The 21230-nt window shown below is 38.8% G+C and overlaps 2 protein-coding genes across 15 annotated transcripts in view; one reads left to right on the top strand and one right to left on the bottom strand.

The window, feature by feature from the left end:
• Positions 1-15064, top strand: part of LOC115623908 (myocyte-specific enhancer factor 2) — a 64643-nt gene extending 49579 nt beyond the window's left edge. For 6 of the 14 annotated variants that reach the window (XM_030518491.1, XM_030518467.1, XM_030518475.1 and 3 more), the window contains 8 exons: positions 6023-6454; positions 7034-7237; positions 8411-8729; positions 10016-10114; positions 10300-10427; positions 10599-10771; positions 11565-11983; positions 12411-12950. In XM_030518491.1, coding sequence (XP_030374351.1) covers positions 6401-6454; positions 7034-7237; positions 8411-8729; positions 10016-10114; positions 10300-10427; positions 10599-10771; positions 11565-11983; positions 12411-12787 — 1773 coding nt within the window. In that variant the 5' untranslated portion in view covers positions 6023-6400 and the 3' untranslated portion in view covers positions 12788-12950. Of the gene's footprint in view, positions 1-6022; positions 6455-7033; positions 7238-8410; positions 8730-10015; positions 10115-10299; positions 10428-10598; positions 10772-11564; positions 11984-12410; positions 12956-13318 lie in introns of those variants that run through there. The other 8 variants (XM_030518545.1, XM_030518566.1, XM_030518552.1 and 5 more) reach the window with 8 other exon arrangements.
• A 2712-nt stretch (positions 15065-17776) lies between these two features.
• On the bottom strand, positions 17777-20736 carry LOC115624212 (electron transfer flavoprotein-ubiquinone oxidoreductase, mitochondrial). Its single transcript, XM_030518825.1, has 6 exons — positions 20482-20736; positions 20348-20408; positions 19675-19901; positions 19052-19623; positions 18545-18994; positions 17777-18488 (listed from the first exon to the last, which is right to left on the bottom strand). Exons 2-6 carry the CDS (start codon positions 20373-20375, stop codon positions 17951-17953), a joined length of 1815 nt encoding a protein of 604 aa, XP_030374685.1. The 5' UTR covers positions 20376-20408; positions 20482-20736; the 3' UTR covers positions 17777-17950.
• Between the last annotated feature and the right edge of the window lie 494 nt (positions 20737-21230).

Raw genomic sequence — 21230 nt, 5'->3', positions numbered from 1 at the left:
ATGTGAAAATATGTAAGCCACATACTCATGTACAAGTATATATACATAAATATGTGTGCATGTGTGTGCAAACAACTAATTGCCCTAACAACAAACGCCATAAGCTGAGGCACGCACACTTAGTCAGCGTCTTTGTGTGTGTGGAAATACAGGAGTGTGCGGGTGTAGCTTCTTCTTTTACTAATTTCCTTCCGCTGACGCTGTGTGCCACTCTTTTGGCTCTTTGCGTGTGCTCAAGTGGCCAAGCCATTCCTTGCCAACTAACTTGTCGTACTTTCGCCGGTGACCCAGTCAGCCAGTCAGTCAGTCAACTAGTCAGCCAGTCAGCTTTTTGACTACCGCAAGCGGTTAATTGTTGTGACTGCCATTGCACAGGTGTTATTGCTGCCGCTGTCATCACAAATGCGAACCGTGTTAAGTTGTGACCCTAGGCCAAATACTCGCATCCTCTTCTGCATTTGTGCCAGGAAGTGCAGTCCAATGATTAGCTCATGCATGGCAATTAGCCTACACAATCTAGCGGTTACACTTGTTAGTAGAGCACAACTTATAGCCAACACACATACATATAGTATAGTACATACGTGTATATATGAATAGGCCAACATATCATCGATAGACGTTTGGTGACGAATGCATCTTTCAGTTTAAACTTTTAGGTACTTCAACATTTTTTTCTTTTGACGACCACTTGAGATTTGCAAAACAATCTAATCGCGTGACAAAAAATATAAAAAAAATAAATTATGGAATAGGGAAACGTGTACACTTCTGATATATGGATTCCTTCGTTTTTTTTAAGCACAATTCGATTATTGATTGTGATAAGAGCAGCTTAAGGCAATGACGGGAATGGCAAGTCTCTGTGCTCTTATTTTTCTATACATAATATTTGAGATATGAAAAGATTGCTTGGCATTTTAGGCAAGCAGATAAAGTTTTGGTCTGATATCATAATTATAATAAAGTTATAATATTTGAGTACAATTTTCGTAGCTCTTCCCACCTATTTTTAGTTTTTGTTCACTAAAGTTATTTTAACAAATCTTTTGCTGATTTTTGTTTGTGTTGATTTTCATTTGTTTTGTTTTCTCTCTTTAAAGCAAGTAGTTTAATAGTGCCAAACATTTACTCAAATTTTCTTACCACTGATATGCATTTGTTGACTTTAGATAAATCTTGAAATCTATATCTAGCAAGCAACTATATGAAAGCCAGCAATAAAACATGTCAACTCAGTATATCAGCTTTTAGGTGAAGTTGTATGTAGAAGATAGCCCAGCCCCCAGAAGTATGCTACTAATTCCCATTCAAATGCCTGGTGTCCCCCTGCCAGTGTGTGTTGTTAAATTAATCTGTGTGTATACATTTCAGTATGAAAGCATTCCCTTAACCATATTCTTACACAGTATGCGTACTTTGATGTCATACGTATGTCTATTTTTCCGCCTGCCCCCCTGTCGTTTGGCGGTTAGACTAAAATCATGCGACTCTCGTTGCTTCTTACGTTTTCAATTTCACATCAAGTTGCACTCAAATGAGTGTCAATTATATTAATAGGGATTTTATGTGTGCATAGCGCGCATCTGTAAGAGCATATTTCATCTGTGAAAATCAGAAAAGCATTTAACACTTAATAATACTTATTAAAAACAAAATGTTGTAGAAATGGTTTTTGAAATATAGAAGATTGTATATTACAAAATTACCTCTATAAAATGGAACAATTAAAATGTACATGCGTTTCTGACAAATGGTGTAGAGAACATTAAAAAAAAAAAAAACAATTCTCAAAATATTTAAAAATATATTTTTGCTTATAATAGGTTAGACTTAACTTTGAGCTGAAGAGTAATAATCTAAACAAAGAGTTCCCTTTGTTTATGAAAACAAATTATAAATACTTTTTTAAGTGAAAATATTCATGATATTTGTTCAAGTATGAGGCATCAGAACAACAATGGAAAACGAGAATTTTAATTCCAACACCCGCATCCGCACAATTCGTGGCTATGCAGTTGGTATGCCAGTATCACAATTGAAATCGAATGTTAGTAAGCCACTGGCTCCTGACTGTTCAAATACACTATATAAACACAGGTACCCTTATTAATCATGCTAGTCACAGTATACGACAAAAGATTGACCGAAATGTGCAAAACCAATTATGCCTAAACTTCTTTGGCGGAAATCAAAAAAATAAACCAAAAGACCGAAAATTGTAAAATTGAAACAGAAACCACATATATTTCAATTAGTCACTTATTAATTAGTTTGATAACTTACTTAATTCTAGTATTTTCGAACGTTTTATTGTTTTTCTGAGTGTACCTACCCAATAATAATCTAAGTGAGGGCCGAATTTTCCTAGTTCCTTTATAGGTAAAGTTAATTAATACACTTTTAAGCTTAAGCTAATAAATGGCATTGTATGTTTTTAAATGGGATTAGGAACACACATTGATGGAGATTTATGTCAACAGACACACATCGTTTGTTTGTTAGGCCTAAAAAATGGGTATGCGCAGGCATTAACATTTCAATTCGAATATGGCTCATCGATTTTTATTATTTTAATGACGCAGGCATCATTGGAAAACGACACTCTCCTCCACTAATGGAATGATAATAATTGATTTTATTGTTACAGTTAACAAGTTTATCAATTAGTTGTTGTCCTTTCCTCTTTCTATACACATTTGTGTGAGCGTGTGTGTTTGTGTGAGAATGTCCGTGCTGCCTTGGAAACTGACGGGCGTGTAACCTTGACAAGCAGGCGCTTGTGTGCCTACATCACGTATACGTAATATGCCAGTGTAATGCTATTTAACTCGCTGTATGATGTACGATGGATTTTAATTTACCATTTATCCATAATTAAAGACTTTGAACGTGTCGGCAAATGTGCATATTACATATTAGTACATTTTTCAATTAAAGGCGACACCCTACTTGTAGAGATAAATAAATGATAAATAATTTCTTCAACACACATCGTCTTTGTGAAAACTTCATTACGAAGCGAATTGTTGCCCAATCATTTGACATTTGGCACATACAACAATACCCTGAGGTCAACAAATACAACGAATACAAAAAGCCACCGAATTATGTATAATAGCGTATAACGAACCTACCCAACGCCCTATAATGTGTGGGCTCGACCATAATTGTTGTTGCTGCTACTGTGCTGTTGTAGCACATTAAAGGGATTTAGGTGCGTGTTGCCTTCTCGGATCGGATCAAATCAAATCGAATGTGACAAACGTCATCAATGCACACACTATCGATTAGACCAACCAGGAAAAGGAACAAATGTTTGGCGCTCGTGTCTTCAATAATGAAAGTGAAAAGGAAAAAGAAGCGCACGCATAATAGGATATGTAGTCCGAATTTTGGTTTTTCAAGGGGAAAACCCCAAAGGTATTGAATTTTTGCGTGTGTGTGCCATCAGTCGGCATGGCATTTAGTTTTTCATTCCTCCGTTTTTTCGACGCTTTTCCTTTTACTTGAATTTATTCATTTTTGTGTGTCACATGCCATTTCAATTTGAAGGGGCAACGTCAAGGCTATGTCGAGCCTAAGCCGGCGGCCTACCTAAAAGCCCGACAGCCCCGACAGCCTGCTCGCTTGCCTGCCTGCCTACCAGGGCTGAAATCCAAAACATATTGCGTACGTCGTCATCGTCGTTGTCGCTGAGTTGTGTGAGGCAAACTCATTTGTGAGGTTGCCAGGGCAACTACTGCCATGGCCTGGCCTAAGGACAAACAACAGCAACGCCAAAAACAACAACAGTACGACAACAACAAAAACAAATAGAGTAGCCTGAAAAAGAAGAAAACACGACAGTCCAAAAACCGGGAGAGCAAATGAAAGATATCCGACTCGATTTCCGGCAACGCATTTCGCTGCCAAGCGGAAATTTGCTCTTTCCCGCAGTGCTGCCGAAAATCTTGTCCTTCATCTTATTGTTGCTGTTATTGTTTGTAAAGCAACAAGAAATCGTCATGTTTATACAGTCACTCACACTTCCATTTCACATTACACAGCACTCCTCACGATGATGCTTGTGTTTTGAGGCACGTGCCCAAGCAGCCTCAGGATTCTTATTGCCAAGTTTGCATTACGATTCGCGAATGTTTTCCCCATTATTGTTGTTTTTCTTGTTGTCGCCGTTGCTATTCTTTCTTTTTTTGTAACGAACGCAGACCATTTTCATATGCTGCTTCTGATTCCCTTTTCCATTTTGACAATTGTTACTTAGTCTATATGTTTCAGCATGCAAACATAAAGTATAGTTTGTGGTATTTTGTCTTGTTGGCAACATAAGTCAATCGCTTGATACAGTCAGACTTGTATTTATCGGCACTTTGAAAGCATTGATGTCGAATAATCGTATTAATATTTTTTTAAATCGTTCAATCGCTTTTACCATTTCTATCAATTTTTTTTTTTGTTTTGTTTGTTGATTCCTACCCGAAAATGAAGACAAATTTTTTTAAAACTTTAAGTATTGCTCAAATAGTAAAAACTTAGTATAATTAAATCTAATAATAAATATTTGATTAAAATGGAGGACCATTTTAAATATTAAGTGGTCCTAAACACAGTGAAGTCCTTGTTCCTCTGTCAACATAAATCAATCACTAAGCAACTTTCTAATCTCACAATCTTTAAGGAGAGAAATAAAGGGAAATAAAAAGTACAAATAGACTTTAATAAATATACAGATTCTCTTAATTCTTTAAATTAAATTTGCAAATTTTGCAACTGACATCAGTTGTGATTGATTTGATTGTTTGTTCTACTTTCTGCTATGAAATGAAAAGTATTTAAGCATGTTGTTTAAACGAAAGAATTACAATTAATAATAATAATGGAAATTTGCTAATTCTCGAATTTCACTAATTAGTTCTGTCAGAAGCAACAACCACTCAAACTATTACAACAAAACTTATTGGGCTTGGATTACTTTTTTGCCATCTGATCGTATGATCTTCTCTGTAGAACTCAGTTTTGAGACTCTACTTAATCTTGGAACAAGTAGACTCCAACAAATGGGACGCATAATGCGGGACTAATAAATTTAAATGATAATTCTAGAGACCTAGTAGTTGAACAGTCTTGGAAGAAGTTTCACTTGTTTGTCCTTGTTTTGGAATATTAGTAATATTTATTCAAGTTGTGTAATAAATTGAAATTTTTGCAACTATAAGAATCTATTAGGACGTTAGCAGTTTACTGTTTCGGTCGCTGTGTGATGTTGGACTGTATCGGTTACGCTTATTAATTTATGTTGCAGGCAAACATCAAAGCTAGGCTTTTGCCCATAGCTGCGTCACGCACTCACACACACACGCCCACACACACACTACTTAGGTAGGCTAATCATGCGTAAGCGTTTTTGTGCGCGCAACCAGTGGGAAAGGCCTGATTATAACTTTGGAGCGACCACCCTGGCCGCACATGGTGATGATGTCTGGGTGTCCTTAATAACATTAAATGGGTCATAGCATAGAGTCTATGAGTCCTTGTGTGAGATGTTGCCAAGCCTTGTGACATTCTAGATTAATGCGACGCCAGGGTCGATGGCGGGCGTGCGGGCTGTCCTGTGCTGTGCTGTGCTGGGCTGTTGCTGCCATTTTATAGGCGGTGCGGTGCATTGAACTTTTTCACGTGGCCAATGAAGCGTCAACAAGTTGTTGGCCATTATGCCAGGCATGGTCGCGTCCTGCGCCTGGACAGTCCGTTTCTCAGTGCAGCGGATGCTGTGGTAATTGAGTTGAAACCTTTTGAAGTCGCAACAAACTGGGTTAACTGTCAATTTGTTAGCCAACGGAGGACTGCCTTTGGCGTGTTTGCAGGATTTGGGGTACTTTCGTTGGGCGAACGTTTGACGTGTCTATAAAAAGATACATCGCCAAGTTAGTTTTGTTTAGAAGCAAATAATTGTATCACATTATCTATAACTTATTGTATATTGTTGATTTTTAACCTTTCTATTCGTTTCTTCTCTTTGCAGCTACCTGAAATTAAAATAAACAATAAATAATATACATACATATAAATGTATATGTAAAGTACAACAATAACCGCAACAATAACAAACTTTTGCCGTTTGACAAACCGTCCAAGTGAAATTTTAGATAGTTACATACAATATAGATTATTAATAAAAAGAGGAAGCCGACATTAATTTAAAGATGCCAACCATCTATAATAAAAATAAAAACAACAACACCTAAGAGGCGAGCTCCTCCCCATCAGTATAAGTGGCAATTTCAACGGATATATCATTTAAAGCACATTTTTGAGCTGCAATTGAAGCTCAGGAACCAATTAAAATACATAACACACACACCCACAGACTCAGTCGAACTGTAGGATAAAAGCTGTTGCCATGGGTCGCAAAAAAATTCAAATATCACGCATTACCGATGAACGCAATAGACAGGTGAGTACGACAATATTAACAACAACAATATTAACAACAACAACAACATTAAAGGCAAAATAATAACGCAATACGCCTTAATTATGTGATTTTTACAACAGGGTTTCCTATTTAAGGACGTTTTCAATTAGAATTGTAAGCGGAAACTTTCTTAATTAAGCCATTGGAACTTGAAGCCGATGAGAAGGTCGAATAAATGAGCAATTTCATGCAATTAAATTGAAAACTGAAGCTAAAACGAACAAAAGCAATAACAGACAAATAACGCTAAAGTAGACACAACCATCCATACACGAACATATAGTACACAGAGCCAATGCAACAGAGAGACTCGTAAGCTGTAAACGCGTCATAACCAACAAATTGTTTATGACCCACACAGTCACAGATACAGACACAGACACAGACACACACATAACGATTGCGTTGTGTGTGGCAATTGGCCACCATAATCGATACATTTCAATTGCCCGCCCACTAGCCCTTTGTGCTTGTTAGTAGTGGCTGGGCACGGCCGTAATAATTACATAAATATTTGAGCAGAAGGGCATTCAACAAGAGTTCATTGCATACTTCCAGGTGACCTTCAACAAACGCAAGTTTGGCGTCATGAAGAAGGCCTACGAGCTCTCCGTGCTCTGCGACTGCGAAATCGCTTTGATCATATTCTCGTCCAGCAACAAGCTATATCAATATGCCAGCACAGATATGGATCGTGTGCTCCTCAAATACACGGAATACAATGAACCACATGAGTCGCTCACAAACAAGAACATAATAGAGGTGAGTAATAAGGCCTGGAAATGTGTATTACGAGCAATGTGTGCCATAAATGCAAGAATATGTCTTAATGTTTCTATATGACATAGGTTTTAATCAGTTTGAAGCATGGAGTCTGGATTGTCTTTCGTTGCGGACTATATTTTGTATAAATCAATATGTACTATTTACATTATTTCACTAGAAAAATATATAAACGTTAAAAGAGACTGAGTATTCAGAATATGAGAGCTCTTTAGGTAGCTCTTTAGAGGACACTCTCCACAAGTATTTAAACCGTATCAGGATTAGAAAAGCTGTACAAGTCTCGACAATATCTAAACTCGTTTTCCCAATCTGTTTTGTAAATAAAAAGCCAGTTACTAGTTTGGCGGATAGAAAAGGGAAACTATTAGCAGCGAGTCTGGCATGATCCCGCAATGTTCACTGATAATGCTAGCTAGTGGACTTATAGTCCTTAGTACCCGACACAGCAGTGTCCAGCAACAATTTTAATAGCCTCTCAATTATGTTGCAAACCAAACTCAATACTGAATCACATTTAAATGAGAAATGAACTAATGGTAGAAAGAGTGAGCATCAAGAATAACTAGAACTAGCCCAGAACTATAGTGAAGAGTGGAGGAGAGGGCGGGAAAAACAGCGCCGGCACGCTGTCGCATTCGTATGTCTTCTTCCTAGCTGTTGCATAAAATTATGCAAATTGCAGTGAGGCGTGAAAAGCACAAAGACTAACAAGAAGAAGGAGGAAAACAATGAGGCGAGCTCATGAAAATGAGCGTGCGATAGAACGTTTAGTTTGGTCCTAAAAGATGATGACGAAGATGCCGACACCGCCGACGACATATTTTGCATTTATAATGCGATGTTGTCGCTACTTTGTTGTTTGTTTTTTCCCGTAAATTGTTTTGTAATGTTAATGCGTTGCAGCGCTTAGACAAGATTTACATAATTTAGCACATCAACAGGCAGACAGTGAAACAGAGCGTGTGATGGGGAGAGGTGCGGGCTGCCAGGGGGTGACAATGACTGTGACACTTGAGTGTGTCGAGTGACGTTTTCACCCCTTTTTGCCCCTTTCTTAGATGGCCAATTACTCGGAACGATGCTTTCACTAATTCAAGTGGCAACTATAAGTTTGAATTTTGTTATTTCTTTGCCTTTTCCACTGTGTAGAAGGAGAACAAAAATGGCGTCATGTCACCGGACTCGCCCGAAGCGGAGGCCGACTATACGCTCACTCCCCGCACCGAAGCCAAATACAACAAGATAGACGAGGAGTTTCAGAATATGATGCAGCGCAACCAAATGGCCATCGGAGTCGCTGGTGCACCGCGCCAGCTGCCAAACACGAGCTACACGCTGCCGGTGTCGGTGCCCGTGCCAGGCTCCTATGGTGAGAACATGCTGCAGGCCAGCCCACAAATGTCCCACACAAACATCAGCCCACGTCCATCGAGTTCGGAGACGGATTCAGGTGGGATGTCCCTAATAAGTTAGTACAGAGTGTCGGGTGCACATTTTATTCACATTTTTCGGTTTCCATACGTTATTGTCTTCTGTTGTTCTACTTACTACATTTTTGTTAATTCTCTTTTTAATAATCCCTAACCCACCCCTATTTTTGCACGTCACGTTTTCTATAATTTAACACATAACTGAAATGAGATTTTGAAATATTAGTCATAACATTACTTTCTTTGGCTTAAGATGTTTATTCTAATTTAGTTTTTATACTCTGTACATGAAATGTACAAGAGTATATTAGGTTTGCGGGAGCTGAAAAATGTAACAGGCAGAAGGAGGCGTGGCAGACCCCACAAAGTATATATATTCTTGATCAGCATGACGAGACGAGTCGATCTAGCCCTGTCTGTCTGTCTGTCCGTCTGTCCGTCCGTATGAACACCTGGATCTCAGAGACTATAAGAGATAGAGACACCAAATTTTGCACGAAGATGCGTTATGTGTGTATTCTATACGAGTTTGTTTTATTTTTTTGATTTTCCCCCCCACTTCCCCCCTATGGGGGTTTTCCCGATTTTCCATTCGTATAATCGCCTATATCTCGGAGACTATAAGACCTAGGAACACAAAATTTTAGTCCCAGATGCCTTATGTGAATACGCAGAAAATGTATATTTTGGAATTCCCCTCCCTCCCCCCTCTACCCCGCAAATCGTAACTCCCGTAATTCTTGGAATTTCGAACTAAAATTTTGGAAATACCCCCAGTTAGTTATTATGTGTCCGTATGCCAAATTTCATTATGATAGACCGATTTAACAAGAAGTTATAGCCATAAATATATTTGCTGATGCAGCGCTGCTGCAGCGCTGCTCAAGCGCTGCCCGCGGCTGTTGTTGATGTTGCTGTTTGGTTGACTGCGAAAATGCTTACACAGACACGAATTGATGCGCATAGGCATACATACACTCACACAAACGCAATTGCTATGTAAATGTGCAATTATACACCCTTTACGTGAGTTCGAATACCGAGAGAGGTAAAATCGATCAAATTTTTTTTTTTATTTTCTTAATTTTTTTTATTTTCTATAATTATTGTAAACATATGTACAGAGTATTTCAAAGTCGGGACACCCGACTTTAGCTTTTTTACTTGTTTATATTAGTGCCTGTGCTCGCTCTCTAATGTTGTATTCGATTTGCGCTCACCCCTGTTTGATAGTTCCGTCGGCTTTTATGACTTCAGATTATTAAATACTTCTATATATATATTCTTATCTTCTTCTATTCCATTTGTCAATTACGAACATCAGTTTATCCATCGGGTTCCATGTTGGAGATGTCAAACGGTTACCCACATTCACATTCGCCGCTTGTGGGATCACCCAGTCCAGGTCCAAGTCCTGGCATAGGTGGGCATACACACTCAATTCATTCAACTCACAACAAACTAATACACCTCAATTATAGTAACTGTTAACATAGTGCACCAAATCACAATTTAAAAGCAAATGCAAGACCCCCCAGCCCCCCTTTAACCAACCAACCAGCCCCATCCATTCAGTATTATATTGCTTACCTCACTTAACACTTACAGCGCATCACTTGCCCATCAAACAACAGTCGCCGGGCAGCCAGAACGGACGTTCTTCCAATTTACGTGTCGTCATACCGCCCACAATAGCACAGAGCATGTCCGCCGCAGAGGATGTTGCATATGCAGACGTAAGTGTTGAGTATTGCACGCATGTGCCTCAGTTAACTGTGGCTTCCGTCAGCCATGACGCATACGTAACCTAATTGTGGGGCCAGAGTAGGGAAAAGGGGAAGTGGGGCTGCCCATTGGGCGGCGGCGGTTGCTTTCAACTAACTAACAATGGTCTGCTGCCTTTGCAGCAACGACAAAACCAGACATCTCTAAACACACCCGTCGTCACTCTGCAAACTCCCATACCCGCGCTGACGAGCTACTCCTTCGGTGCCCAAGACTTTTCATCATCGACTGGCATGAGCAGTGCGGACCTCATGAGCTTACCCACATGGCATCAGGGTCTGGTGCAGCACACTAGGTACGTAGCACCTAAACAATTTCCAATTTCAATATAAATATTTTAAGATGTATAGTATTATAAGAATGTCTGTCGTGAAACTGCTTAGAACTGATCCCAACTTAAAACCACCTTAGGCACAGTCATAATTGAATTAGTCAGCTATGAAATATTATCTTATCAATGATATACTGCCGCTATCGATGACAGTTCTCTAAAACAAATTTCAGTGATCATTGTAGTTACAGCCGAGCATTTCAGTGCAATTCTAGAAATTAGCTCGGCAGCTCGTGAATTCCTTAAAAAAGAGAATATGAATGAAGAATAATGGAAGCCAGTGAATCAGTTAAGTTGTCTAATGAGCTAATGAGTTCCATTGAATTTATTCGCTCATCAATATCAAATTAATGCTCCCATTTGTCTGTTTTAATAACGATAGGAATTTAAACACTTTTTTCGAATAAAAATTGAATAAGAGAGACAACATTTACTTTATAAAAACTGAATTCCATAACAGGTAATCTAGTTTGCAAGTGAAATACAGGTGTTTCTCAACACTAGTCCTCAACAGCTCAGCTGTTATTCTGTTTTGCAGAAAATGGAAAATGCCGCTAAGTGTTAATGACGTCACACTTGCAGTGGCGAATTTTTATGTCTTACTGCTCAAAAATGTTGTATTAAGATTAAGATGTTACTCTAGTACTATTAAGCATACAATTATACGCTAAGACTTTAACGATCCAAGACAATTTATTTAATAAAACGATTAGGGGCCTGTATATAATACTTACCATTTCTTTCTTCCATTTGACAGTCTTTCGCATCTGACTGTCTCGAATAGCACACCACCGCCCGCCAGTTCACCCGGCGCCATAAAGGTAAAGGCCGAGCCGCAGTCGCCGCCACGCGATCTCTCGGCCAGCGGACATCAGCAGAACAGCAACGGCTCGACCGGCAGCGGTTCGAGCAGCAGCACCAATAGCAATGCCTCAGCCAGTGGAGGAGTGGGGGGTGGTGGCAGTGCACCGCCTAATAATGTCATAACGCACTTGGGGAATGCCAATGTGTTGAGTGGCAGCGCCGGCGGTCCCGGTGGAGGTGGCACCCCTGGAGGTGGCACGAACGACAGCGCCGAACAGGCCACCAATCTGAGCGTCCTTAGTCATTCGCAACAGCATCTGGTTATGCCGAACTCAAGACCCTCGTCCACGGGGCACATAACGCCGACACCAGGTAAATGATTCAATTGACTTACGCACCACCACCCTTGCTTCGAAAATTGTGGTTAAATTTGAACTAATCCGATTTGATTTGCCAGACCTCTACTTACTGATAATTTTGTTGTTTTATTTTGCTGCGTGGCATGTTTTCACGAATACCAGCTTTCTGATTTTTATTATTCAAAATTTTAAATTGCTTACATTAGTGCGTTAACAACTATTATTGTTATTTTATTATTATTTTGGTTGGTTTTTTTTTCACTAAGTACATGGCGTATGTGTAATATGTTGGACGCCCGCATCATTACGTATACGCCGCGTTCGTTGAGTTATCGGTTAGGATAGGCATAGGCAGCAAAATTCTTGATGTAACCACACATTTCAATGATATATTTTTGTATTTAATTATTAACAATAACAATCACATGGACAATTTTTAGGGCATGATAAATATGATGGATATGCATACCGCGCGCTAATGGGACATAATCCTAGATGGAATTTTGCCGGTAAATTGGCCAAAGAAAATAAAAACAGCAAACCATTCACATCTCATTCACAAACACTCACAAGCATCCCCACACACCCACACACCCACACATACACACACACACACACATACGAACAAGAGAAGTTGCCATTGTCTACAGTTAGAAAGTTCCTTTTGAAAACATTTTCAAAGATTTCTTTGCTACCTCAGAAGTCTTTCTGGCTGAGCCTGCTGCCAAAAGTTGTTACACAAACACAACATACACACACACACACACATAAAAAAATATCTCTTCAAAAATCAACAATTATTTATAAGCGTAGCTAGCGACAAGTCTCTTTCAAGTAGCTTCTTGTTTTTCTCAACTTCTCCCGCAGCTTATATATTTTTAAAAATCACAGACACACACACCACACTCACACCAACACACACAGCTTATGTTGAATATAAAAGTGCTGGAAAGTTTTTACTTCTTTTCCCCAGTCAGGGATGGTATAATATAGACGTGTATAGCGTATAGTCTGCCTGCTGTATCTTAATTTTATTTTCTTACGTTGAAACTAACTAACACCGGCAAAGGAAATTGCGTTCCAACGCATTTGTGAGTTGAAAACTAACAGTTTTTCGTACTTAACTAACGGCTGCGTACCTCCCTAACATATTTAAGGCTCATTAATGCCACTAACGCAAACACACACACACAACCACACACAACCACACACAAATACACACGCACACTACCCATACACTCACAGACACAGATACAGCTCAGTCCGCTGCGCCTTGCGTTGAATGCTCAATGCCTGCCCGAGCCACACACTTCATTTTGCTGTACAGCTCAAACTAATAGTTTAACAGATTTTATTATCTTAAATACAGGTGGAGTGCCGACGAGCAGCGAACAAGACGTGCGTCTGGCAGCGGTTGCCGCGCAGCAGCAACAACAGCAACAGCAGCAGCAGCAACAACAACAACATCAGCAACAACTAAGCGACTACGATGCGCCCAATCACAAACGCCCGAGAATATCTGGTGGCTGGGGCACATAGCCGGCACGTGACCAAGCCATCAACTTTAAACAACAACAACAACAACAGCATCACAACATCAGTAGTAACAGTAGTAGTAGTAGTAGCAGCACCAGCAGCAGCTGCAAGAAGTCCGCAACATGTACCAGCAACAATCGCAGCAACATTAGCAACGATCAAGCCATGATGCCTCCACCTCCACGCAAAGAGTCCAGTCGCGTTCAATACACAGATATATGCGACTATGAACGCAACTACGACTGCTATGGGCAGCACGTGGCTGTGTCCTTGCAACAACAGCGACAAAAGTACGCGCCTCAGTTGCAACATGAGTCTCGGTACCAAACTTCTTGCTATGTTAGCAACCAAAATTACAGCAGTAGCAGCAGCAGCAGCAACAATAACAGCAACAGTGCTGATGTAGCTGCAACACATCCTGTTGATAGCAACAATTTTCAGACCAGTGCAATAATATCGAAGTAATTAACTGGAAATTGTCATAGGATTCATGTTTTAAACTTTCTTATTACACAAGAGACGATGAGGCGATGGAGAAGATTTAATGAAAAGTAACAAAAAACAGTGACAGTGTCATATCTACAATTAAACTTAAATCAAGTATGGTAATAGTAAATAATTTTTAAAGTAATATGAGCCGCCTATTTTGACAAGAAGCGCAGTCAAATTGTAGTTAGTTAATTAATTATAATGGGCAAGCACACACACCCAAACACCCACACCCAGCTCGAAATTGAAATATTGAAACGAGCTGATTTAGTCTAACTAAAGTTAATTAAACAACAACAACACTATTTTAAGTCAAAACTGCAAACAAAAAACAATTAGTTACATACAAACATGTACGTTTAAATAAAAATATAATTTAAATTTAAATAAAAACCAGCAAAAAAAATTACAAAGGAAAAAAGAATATTTTGTAAATATATAAAAATGCTAAGTTAAGGCAGTTTGTGAAATGCGTGCAAAGCGTTGAGCCACATAAGTTTTAAACATTAGTAGCCCCCTAAAAGTACACTTTTACATTAAGCCGCTAAACAATTACAAAAACAAACTAAAAATACAAATGTACGTAAAATATGCAAGTCAGACGATGACGAAAAAAAGATGGAAAAACTATGCAATATATGTTGCAATAAGCCACAGAAATGTACTCAAGCGCCATAATAAATCGGTTGGATCAGATATCGGAGATAACAATGTGCGCTTATTTTAATGAATAATTATCTGTAGTTTTATTTTAATCGATGTGCGTGCGTGCGTGTTAATGATTAATTATCAATTAAATTTATTGTTCACAACATTTTTCGTTAAGGCAATTCAAACTCAGTTTACAGTCTACGAGTAATTTAATTGATTTATTTGATTAGTTGCAGGAATGTTTGCTTAAATTTAAACTCTAATTATTTAACTTACCGAGTCCCATCATAAACGCGGTGGACTCTTTCTCTACTCTACTCTACTCTTTTCTTAAGCAAAACGAAGTCATAATGTAATGTAACTTAACTGAGTTCTTCTGTTTAATTTAAATAAATACGTTTTTGCAATTCGCTCTTAAGTTTTATATTTTTTACATTATATGCAATTTGTAAAACAAACCAACTCAACAAAATATAATTTAAATAAAAACATTAAACATACAAAGACCCACTTTTGTTTTACTGCACGTTTTTCTTTCGATTCGATTCGATTCGATGCACTTCGATCGTTCATTCATTTCTACTTTAGTTTTTATTTTCATTTTGTATATGTCTCCTCAGTTAACCTTTCATATTATTTGTGCAATACTCGTGTAATGGCCATGGCACGTGCTACATGTACTATATAGCACGCCGCATGTGTGAACCGAACCCAAAACTCTGCCTCTTTGTAAATGTCAATTTCCTACCAATTTCAATATCCAATATTTGCCTATGGGGTAAATGCGCTCCATAAATATTTGCAGAGCAAAACTTGACCTGCTGCACTCTATACAGTGCGAAATGAAATGAAAAAATTATTAAAGAAATATTTATGTACGCAGAACAATATATATTTATATAAATATGTGCATTTGTATACCAATATTTGTATTTTATATGTATGGCTGAGGCAGAAGCCGCAGCAGCAGCAGCGAGAACAGATATTTCTGCAACAGCTGTGCACATTCGGCACAGAAAGCACAACATTTTAAAATAAACAATAAACATTTACACATTACAGGTTTCCCACTAAGATAAGATAAGATCTATAGTTGGCAGCTAAAAAATATGCAGCCATAGCTACATATAATGAAGGCCGTGACATTTTTGAACAGCATCCCATTCCATTTGCCATGGTCGATGTGGTCCGTTTAAGCTATGCTCAATAAATGTATTTGAGATGGACCCCAGTAGTGAACATTAAATGTTAAGGTTTCTATACAACACACAATTGTAAAACAATTTGAAAAGTGTATGGCAAATGGTGTTAAACTTGAAAACAGCTGGCTACGCTCTTGAGCATAAAACCGTAGCCCAGTCAATCAATCAATTCTTTCCCTTCAACATCAACAAAATATCATCGCATTTATATATTGAGTTAAACATAGTATGTATTTGTAAAAACAAATTGAATATGCTATTGTCAAATATCAACCTTACGTTTAAGTTATGAATAGTTTGCAAAATATTTCACCGTTCCTTTCCCCCATTTGGTTATTGAGAAATTATTACTGAGAAAACAATTTCCTTGTATAAAACTTGACTCTGTAGCGTTGCCTTAAAAACAGTGCCTCTTTTTAATAGAACAAAAAATAAAACAACACAATTAATTAAACACGTTGGCAAAGACACTTGCTGAATAATATTTCAGTGAGTCGATTTTTTGCAATTGTTTTATAAAATAATAACTTGATGGTGAAATATTTCAATACAGGTGTTAAATGTGCTATTTAAAGTATGTAGTTAAAATATATTAACAAATAAAATATAACGATAAACCCAAACTAAATTTACGAATCTCGAGAAAACTAAATTCCACTAGAGCAGCACGCAATGTACAAAAGAACTTTGAACTAACTAAATTATAATTGGCATAGCCTAAGCCCAATAAGAAGTATTTGTTAACGATGCGATACGATTATTCGTTTATCGTAGAGATTGTAAAGCATATAGAACAATATAAGGAAGGCATTGCACAGCCACATGCTGCTACAATGCCTGCTATGGTCACAGGGACCACAGGAGATCAGCAACTGTGCTAAGGACTCGTACTCGTCTATCGATAACCAAGTGTTTCAAGCCAGTTTGTAATCGTTTTTGTTGTAATTTAATGCATGTAGTTGAAATATAATGATAGCCTATATACACTGTTATAATGAGATTTATGTGGCACCCCCCATATGATGAATTGAAGTGACACTAACTACTAGTCCAAATTTTTGATTCTTGATCAGCAATGTTGGAGATGTGGCAGACAAAGACTTGGTATAAGCTAATGCTTAAAACAAATCGAAAAACCAATTGCACGATATTCAATTCAATACGGCATACCTAGCTATGTATGTATTTTATTGGAGTTTGTAATGATAGCCCTTAGATAAGAGAATGAGAAAATGCTTTACATGGAACAAAACCAAATATTACATGTATAACTAGATATACATATATGTACTATGTATGTATAACTATACACATATATACATACCTACAAACAAATATATAGATACATACATATATGGACGTACCTTTGTTAACTGCACGATCATTTATTGCAGCGGAACGAGTGTTTCTGATAACCCCCGTCGTTATCTTTTAACCGGCTGTCGTGCACAACACCGTTTTTAAGAAGTACATATAAATACAAATATTTGTACAAACTAAGTGATATGAAATACCTAGTAAATAATACTATATGAATTAAAGTAGATATTAATACATGCATACTATTTAGTATTTGATATTGCACACAAGGCATATATTCATAAATTTGTGTGTGTGTTCCAAAACATCTATACAAATAAACATATAAATGTATATACATATATACATACATACATATATAGTATTTGTCAGCAAATTGAAACAAACACTTTACTATATATAAGCAATGTAAAAACGATTTCGATGCAAAGCCATGGAACTCTCCAAATATTGTGTATGTGTATGTATAGAATAACCAAAAAAATGTTTTATCTTCGCACTGATTATGATTTTGGAAATGATTGTGAGGAATGTGTTTACGTAATAGGTTGATGTTTTAAAGAAATTAACAATTTTAAATAAAAACCTTTTTGGCAAGTGAAGTGGTCATCAAAGTGTTTTTTTTTTTGCGAATTTTACAACTTTTTATTGCCGATCTAGATTCTGCCTAATATAAATTTAAAACTTTCGAAATATTGTGGGTAAAATTTTCGTTTTACAAACTAAAGAAATGCAATATTGGTATCTGTTGAGCAGCGATTGTAACATCCCTGGATCTCTCTTTACATGCCATTGTAGGCTGGGCCGCCGCCACCTTCAGGTACAACCCAATTGATGTTCTGCTTGGGATCCTTGATATCACAGGTTTTGCAATGTATGCAGTTTTGGGCATTGATCTGCAGCTTCAAGTTGCCGCCCTCCTCGTTTGGCACGTACTCGTAAACGCCGGCCGGGCAGAATCTCTGCTCCGGACCCTCGTAGAGGGCCAAATTGTGATCAACTGGTATCCGGTCGTCTTTCAGCGTCAAGTGAGCAGGCTGGTCGCCCTCATGGTTAGTGCCCGTTAGTGCCACTGAGGATAGCAAGTCGAAGGAGATTTTGCCATCGGGTTTGGGATACACAATTTTTTCGCTTTTACTGGCAAGCTCTAGGGATTCATGATCCTGTGGGCCATGCTTGAGGGTCCAGGGTTCGCGCCCACCCATAAAAATGGAGAAGCCACTTAGCACCATACCACCATACAGTCCGAAGGGATTGTGGAAGGAAGGATGTACGTTGCGCACCCTATACAAGTCCTTCCATACGAAAGAGTCCTTGATTCTATGACGAAATACAATTAAGCAGTTGTACCAATTGTAACAATGTCCGACACTTACTTGTCGGCATAAGTTGTAGGCTCCACCCCAGCGGTGGACTGCGTATCTGCATTGATGGCCTCAAGAGCGCTCTCCGCAGCCAGCATGCCACTCTTCATGGCATAGTGGGAGCCCTTGATGCGTGGCACATTGAGGAAACCGGCACTGCAGCCGACTAGACAGCCGCCTGGGAAGGACAGTTTCTTGGGCAAGCTCTGGAAGCCGCCTTCGTTAATGGCACGCGCACCATAGGCGATACGAGTGCCACCCTCGAATATATCGCGCACTTTTGGGTGCGTCTTGAAGCGCTGGAACTCTTGGAAGGGGCTGATCCACGGATTCTTGTAGTTCAAACCCACAACAAAACCGACAGCTATCGCGGGAGTTGGCTCGTTCAGGTGGTAGAGGAAGGAACCGCCGTATGTAAACCGATCCAGCGGCCAACCTATGGAGTGCTCCACCAAGCCAGGTCTAAACGAGATTCCAAACTGGATTTCTTCTTTCTTTCCTTTTTTCAGATCTACTTACTGATGCTTTTCGGGCGCTATTTCCCACACCTCTTTTAAGCCAATACCATAGGCCTGCGGCTCGCTGCCATCCGTAAGGCCAAATTGCTGAATGATCTGTTTGGTCAGATGACCCCGACAGCCCTCGGCGAAAATGGTGGTCTTCGCGTGTAGCTCCATGCCACGAGCAAATGTATCCTTGGGCGCTCCACTCTTTGCAATGCCCACATCATTGGTAGCAATGCCCTTGACACTGCCATCCTCGTGGAACAGCACCTCGGATGCCGCACAGCCCGGATAAATTTCAACGCCTAGGGCTTCGGCTTGATCGCCCAACCACTTAACCAAGTGGCCCAAGCGCACAACATAGTTGCCATGGTTGTCCATGGGCCAGCCTTTGAAAATGGGTATCGAGTGCCGGCCCGTTGCAGTGAGCAGCGAGAATGTATCCTTGGTGACGGGCGTGTTCAGAGGTGCTCCTTGCTCCTGCCAATCGGGTATCAGCTCATTAATCGAAACGGGATCGATGACAGCCCCCGAGAGGATGTGACCACCCACTTCAGCGGCTTTTTCCACAACACAGACGCGTATCTCCTACAAACTGTTCGTTAATATTTAGTATTATATAAGACCCAACTAACTAACCTGATCTTTTTCTGCAGCCAATTGCTTGGCCCTTATGGCCGCCGACATGCCCGCCGGTCCACCACCCACGATAACAATGTCCACCTCCTCGACGCAACGCTCCATGTCCACCTCCTTCCATCTTTCGTCCTTTTCACGCGGGTGCAGGGTATAGTGTGTGGTGATCTTCGGATACTTTACCGCATCCGAAACGCTGCGCACAAAGGTAGGCGTAAAGAGTTTTTGCACTGTTAAATAAATGAATATATAAATAATAGAAAATATACATACATAAAAATGGTGATTATTTAATAAACTAAACCCTCTATGAACTTAAATGATCAGAAGAGATATTGAAATACGAAAGAAAGAAAAAAGCGATAAGCATTCTCGCCACCTGCCGCTGCCTACCATAGACAGACAAAGTTTGGTACTGGTTGGTGGGGCGTCAGCGCCACATCGCCACGCCATCCACAACAACAAACACAATATGAACAATGTCTAATCTTATTTTAAGAGGCAGCGCCCAGGTGCTGAACTCAAACTAATTTTCTCCAATAATGTGCATTATCAGGCTTTTACTTTAGACTGCATTAATTGCATTTAATATACTTACATATATATATATATACATATAGTTTGTATGTACATATTATGTAATTCGTATGAACTTAATTTTTAATTAAATATTCACCTCTGCGCATTTTAAGAAGCGCCGACATTGTTGACTTTTTCGTCACTTAACGGGCAGACGTCTGTTGGAAAATATTGAATTTTGTCCAGAGTATTCTATTTTGTGTACTTTATTTTATATACATATGTACATACATATATTATATATAATTAATAATAGTACTGCGCGATTATAGTTGTGGCAGCAACAACAAATTCAGCAACAACAGCAGCAACGCCGCCAATAGTGGATGCAACAAGTTGGACTTTAGACTCCCTAGGGTAACTGTCTGGATCGTGTTTTAAATATTCTCTTTTATGCTGATATATTAATTAGCACTGAAGATATAAAAACCGAAAATTTTTTCCACTGCTAAAATGAAACTAATATAGAAACTCGACCGACGGAGCAGAATGAAGTGCTTCACTGTACGGTTTGGCGATACAGCTGGCAAAACTCACAGTCCACATACAGCTGTTGATTATAGTGCAGGTGTTGCCAGACATCGCTGCAGACACTTGGCGCGCACTTTGTGGAAGTTATTTGAGCTCAATTTACAATTGCAATGTAAAACTGTAGATGGCGCTCAAAAATTTTAAACATTTTTTATTCAAACCTATTACAAATTTTTAAAAACGATTATTTCTTTAGGTTTGTGCTGGTTTTAATAATGATTTTGGTTTTAACAAAGCAATTTTGAATTATTGCACTAAATAATCATTTCATTTTTTCAATATTGCTTTGCAAATTATATGTAATCTGCAAATAAGCGGATAATCGACCATTTCGATTCAAAATAAATTCCTTTCCTTGTTTCTACCTTCCGAGAGTCAAATAATAATCGCAACATCAACACTTTCTTTCAAAGTCATCTTTATTCAAAGGAGTTTATAGCTTAGGGTGT

The sequence above is a fragment of the Scaptodrosophila lebanonensis genome, unplaced genomic scaffold (genome assembly GCF_003285725.1).
Source record: "Scaptodrosophila lebanonensis strain 11010-0011.00,11010-0021.00 unplaced genomic scaffold, SlebRS2 tig00000001-arrow-pilon, whole genome shotgun sequence".
NCBI lineage: Eukaryota > Metazoa > Arthropoda > Insecta > Diptera > Drosophilidae > Scaptodrosophila > Scaptodrosophila lebanonensis.
This window is presented reverse-complemented; position numbering and strand designations above follow the sequence as displayed.

What these genes read in the sequence shown, in the direction of transcription:
- LOC115624212 (XM_030518825.1), bottom strand. Translation starts at nt 20,375, where the DNA reads ATGTCGGCGCTTCTTAAAATGCGCAGAG. An exon ending in GCTTCTTAAAATGCGCAGAG is followed by an intron (nt 19,902 to 20,347) that starts GTGAATATTTAA and finishes TTTATTTAACAG; the next exon opens with TGCAAAAACTCTTTACGCCT. An exon ending in ATAGCGCCCGAAAAGCATCA is followed by an intron (nt 18,995 to 19,051) that starts GTAAGTAGATCT and finishes AATCTCGTTTAG; the next exon opens with ACCTGGCTTGGTGGAGCACT.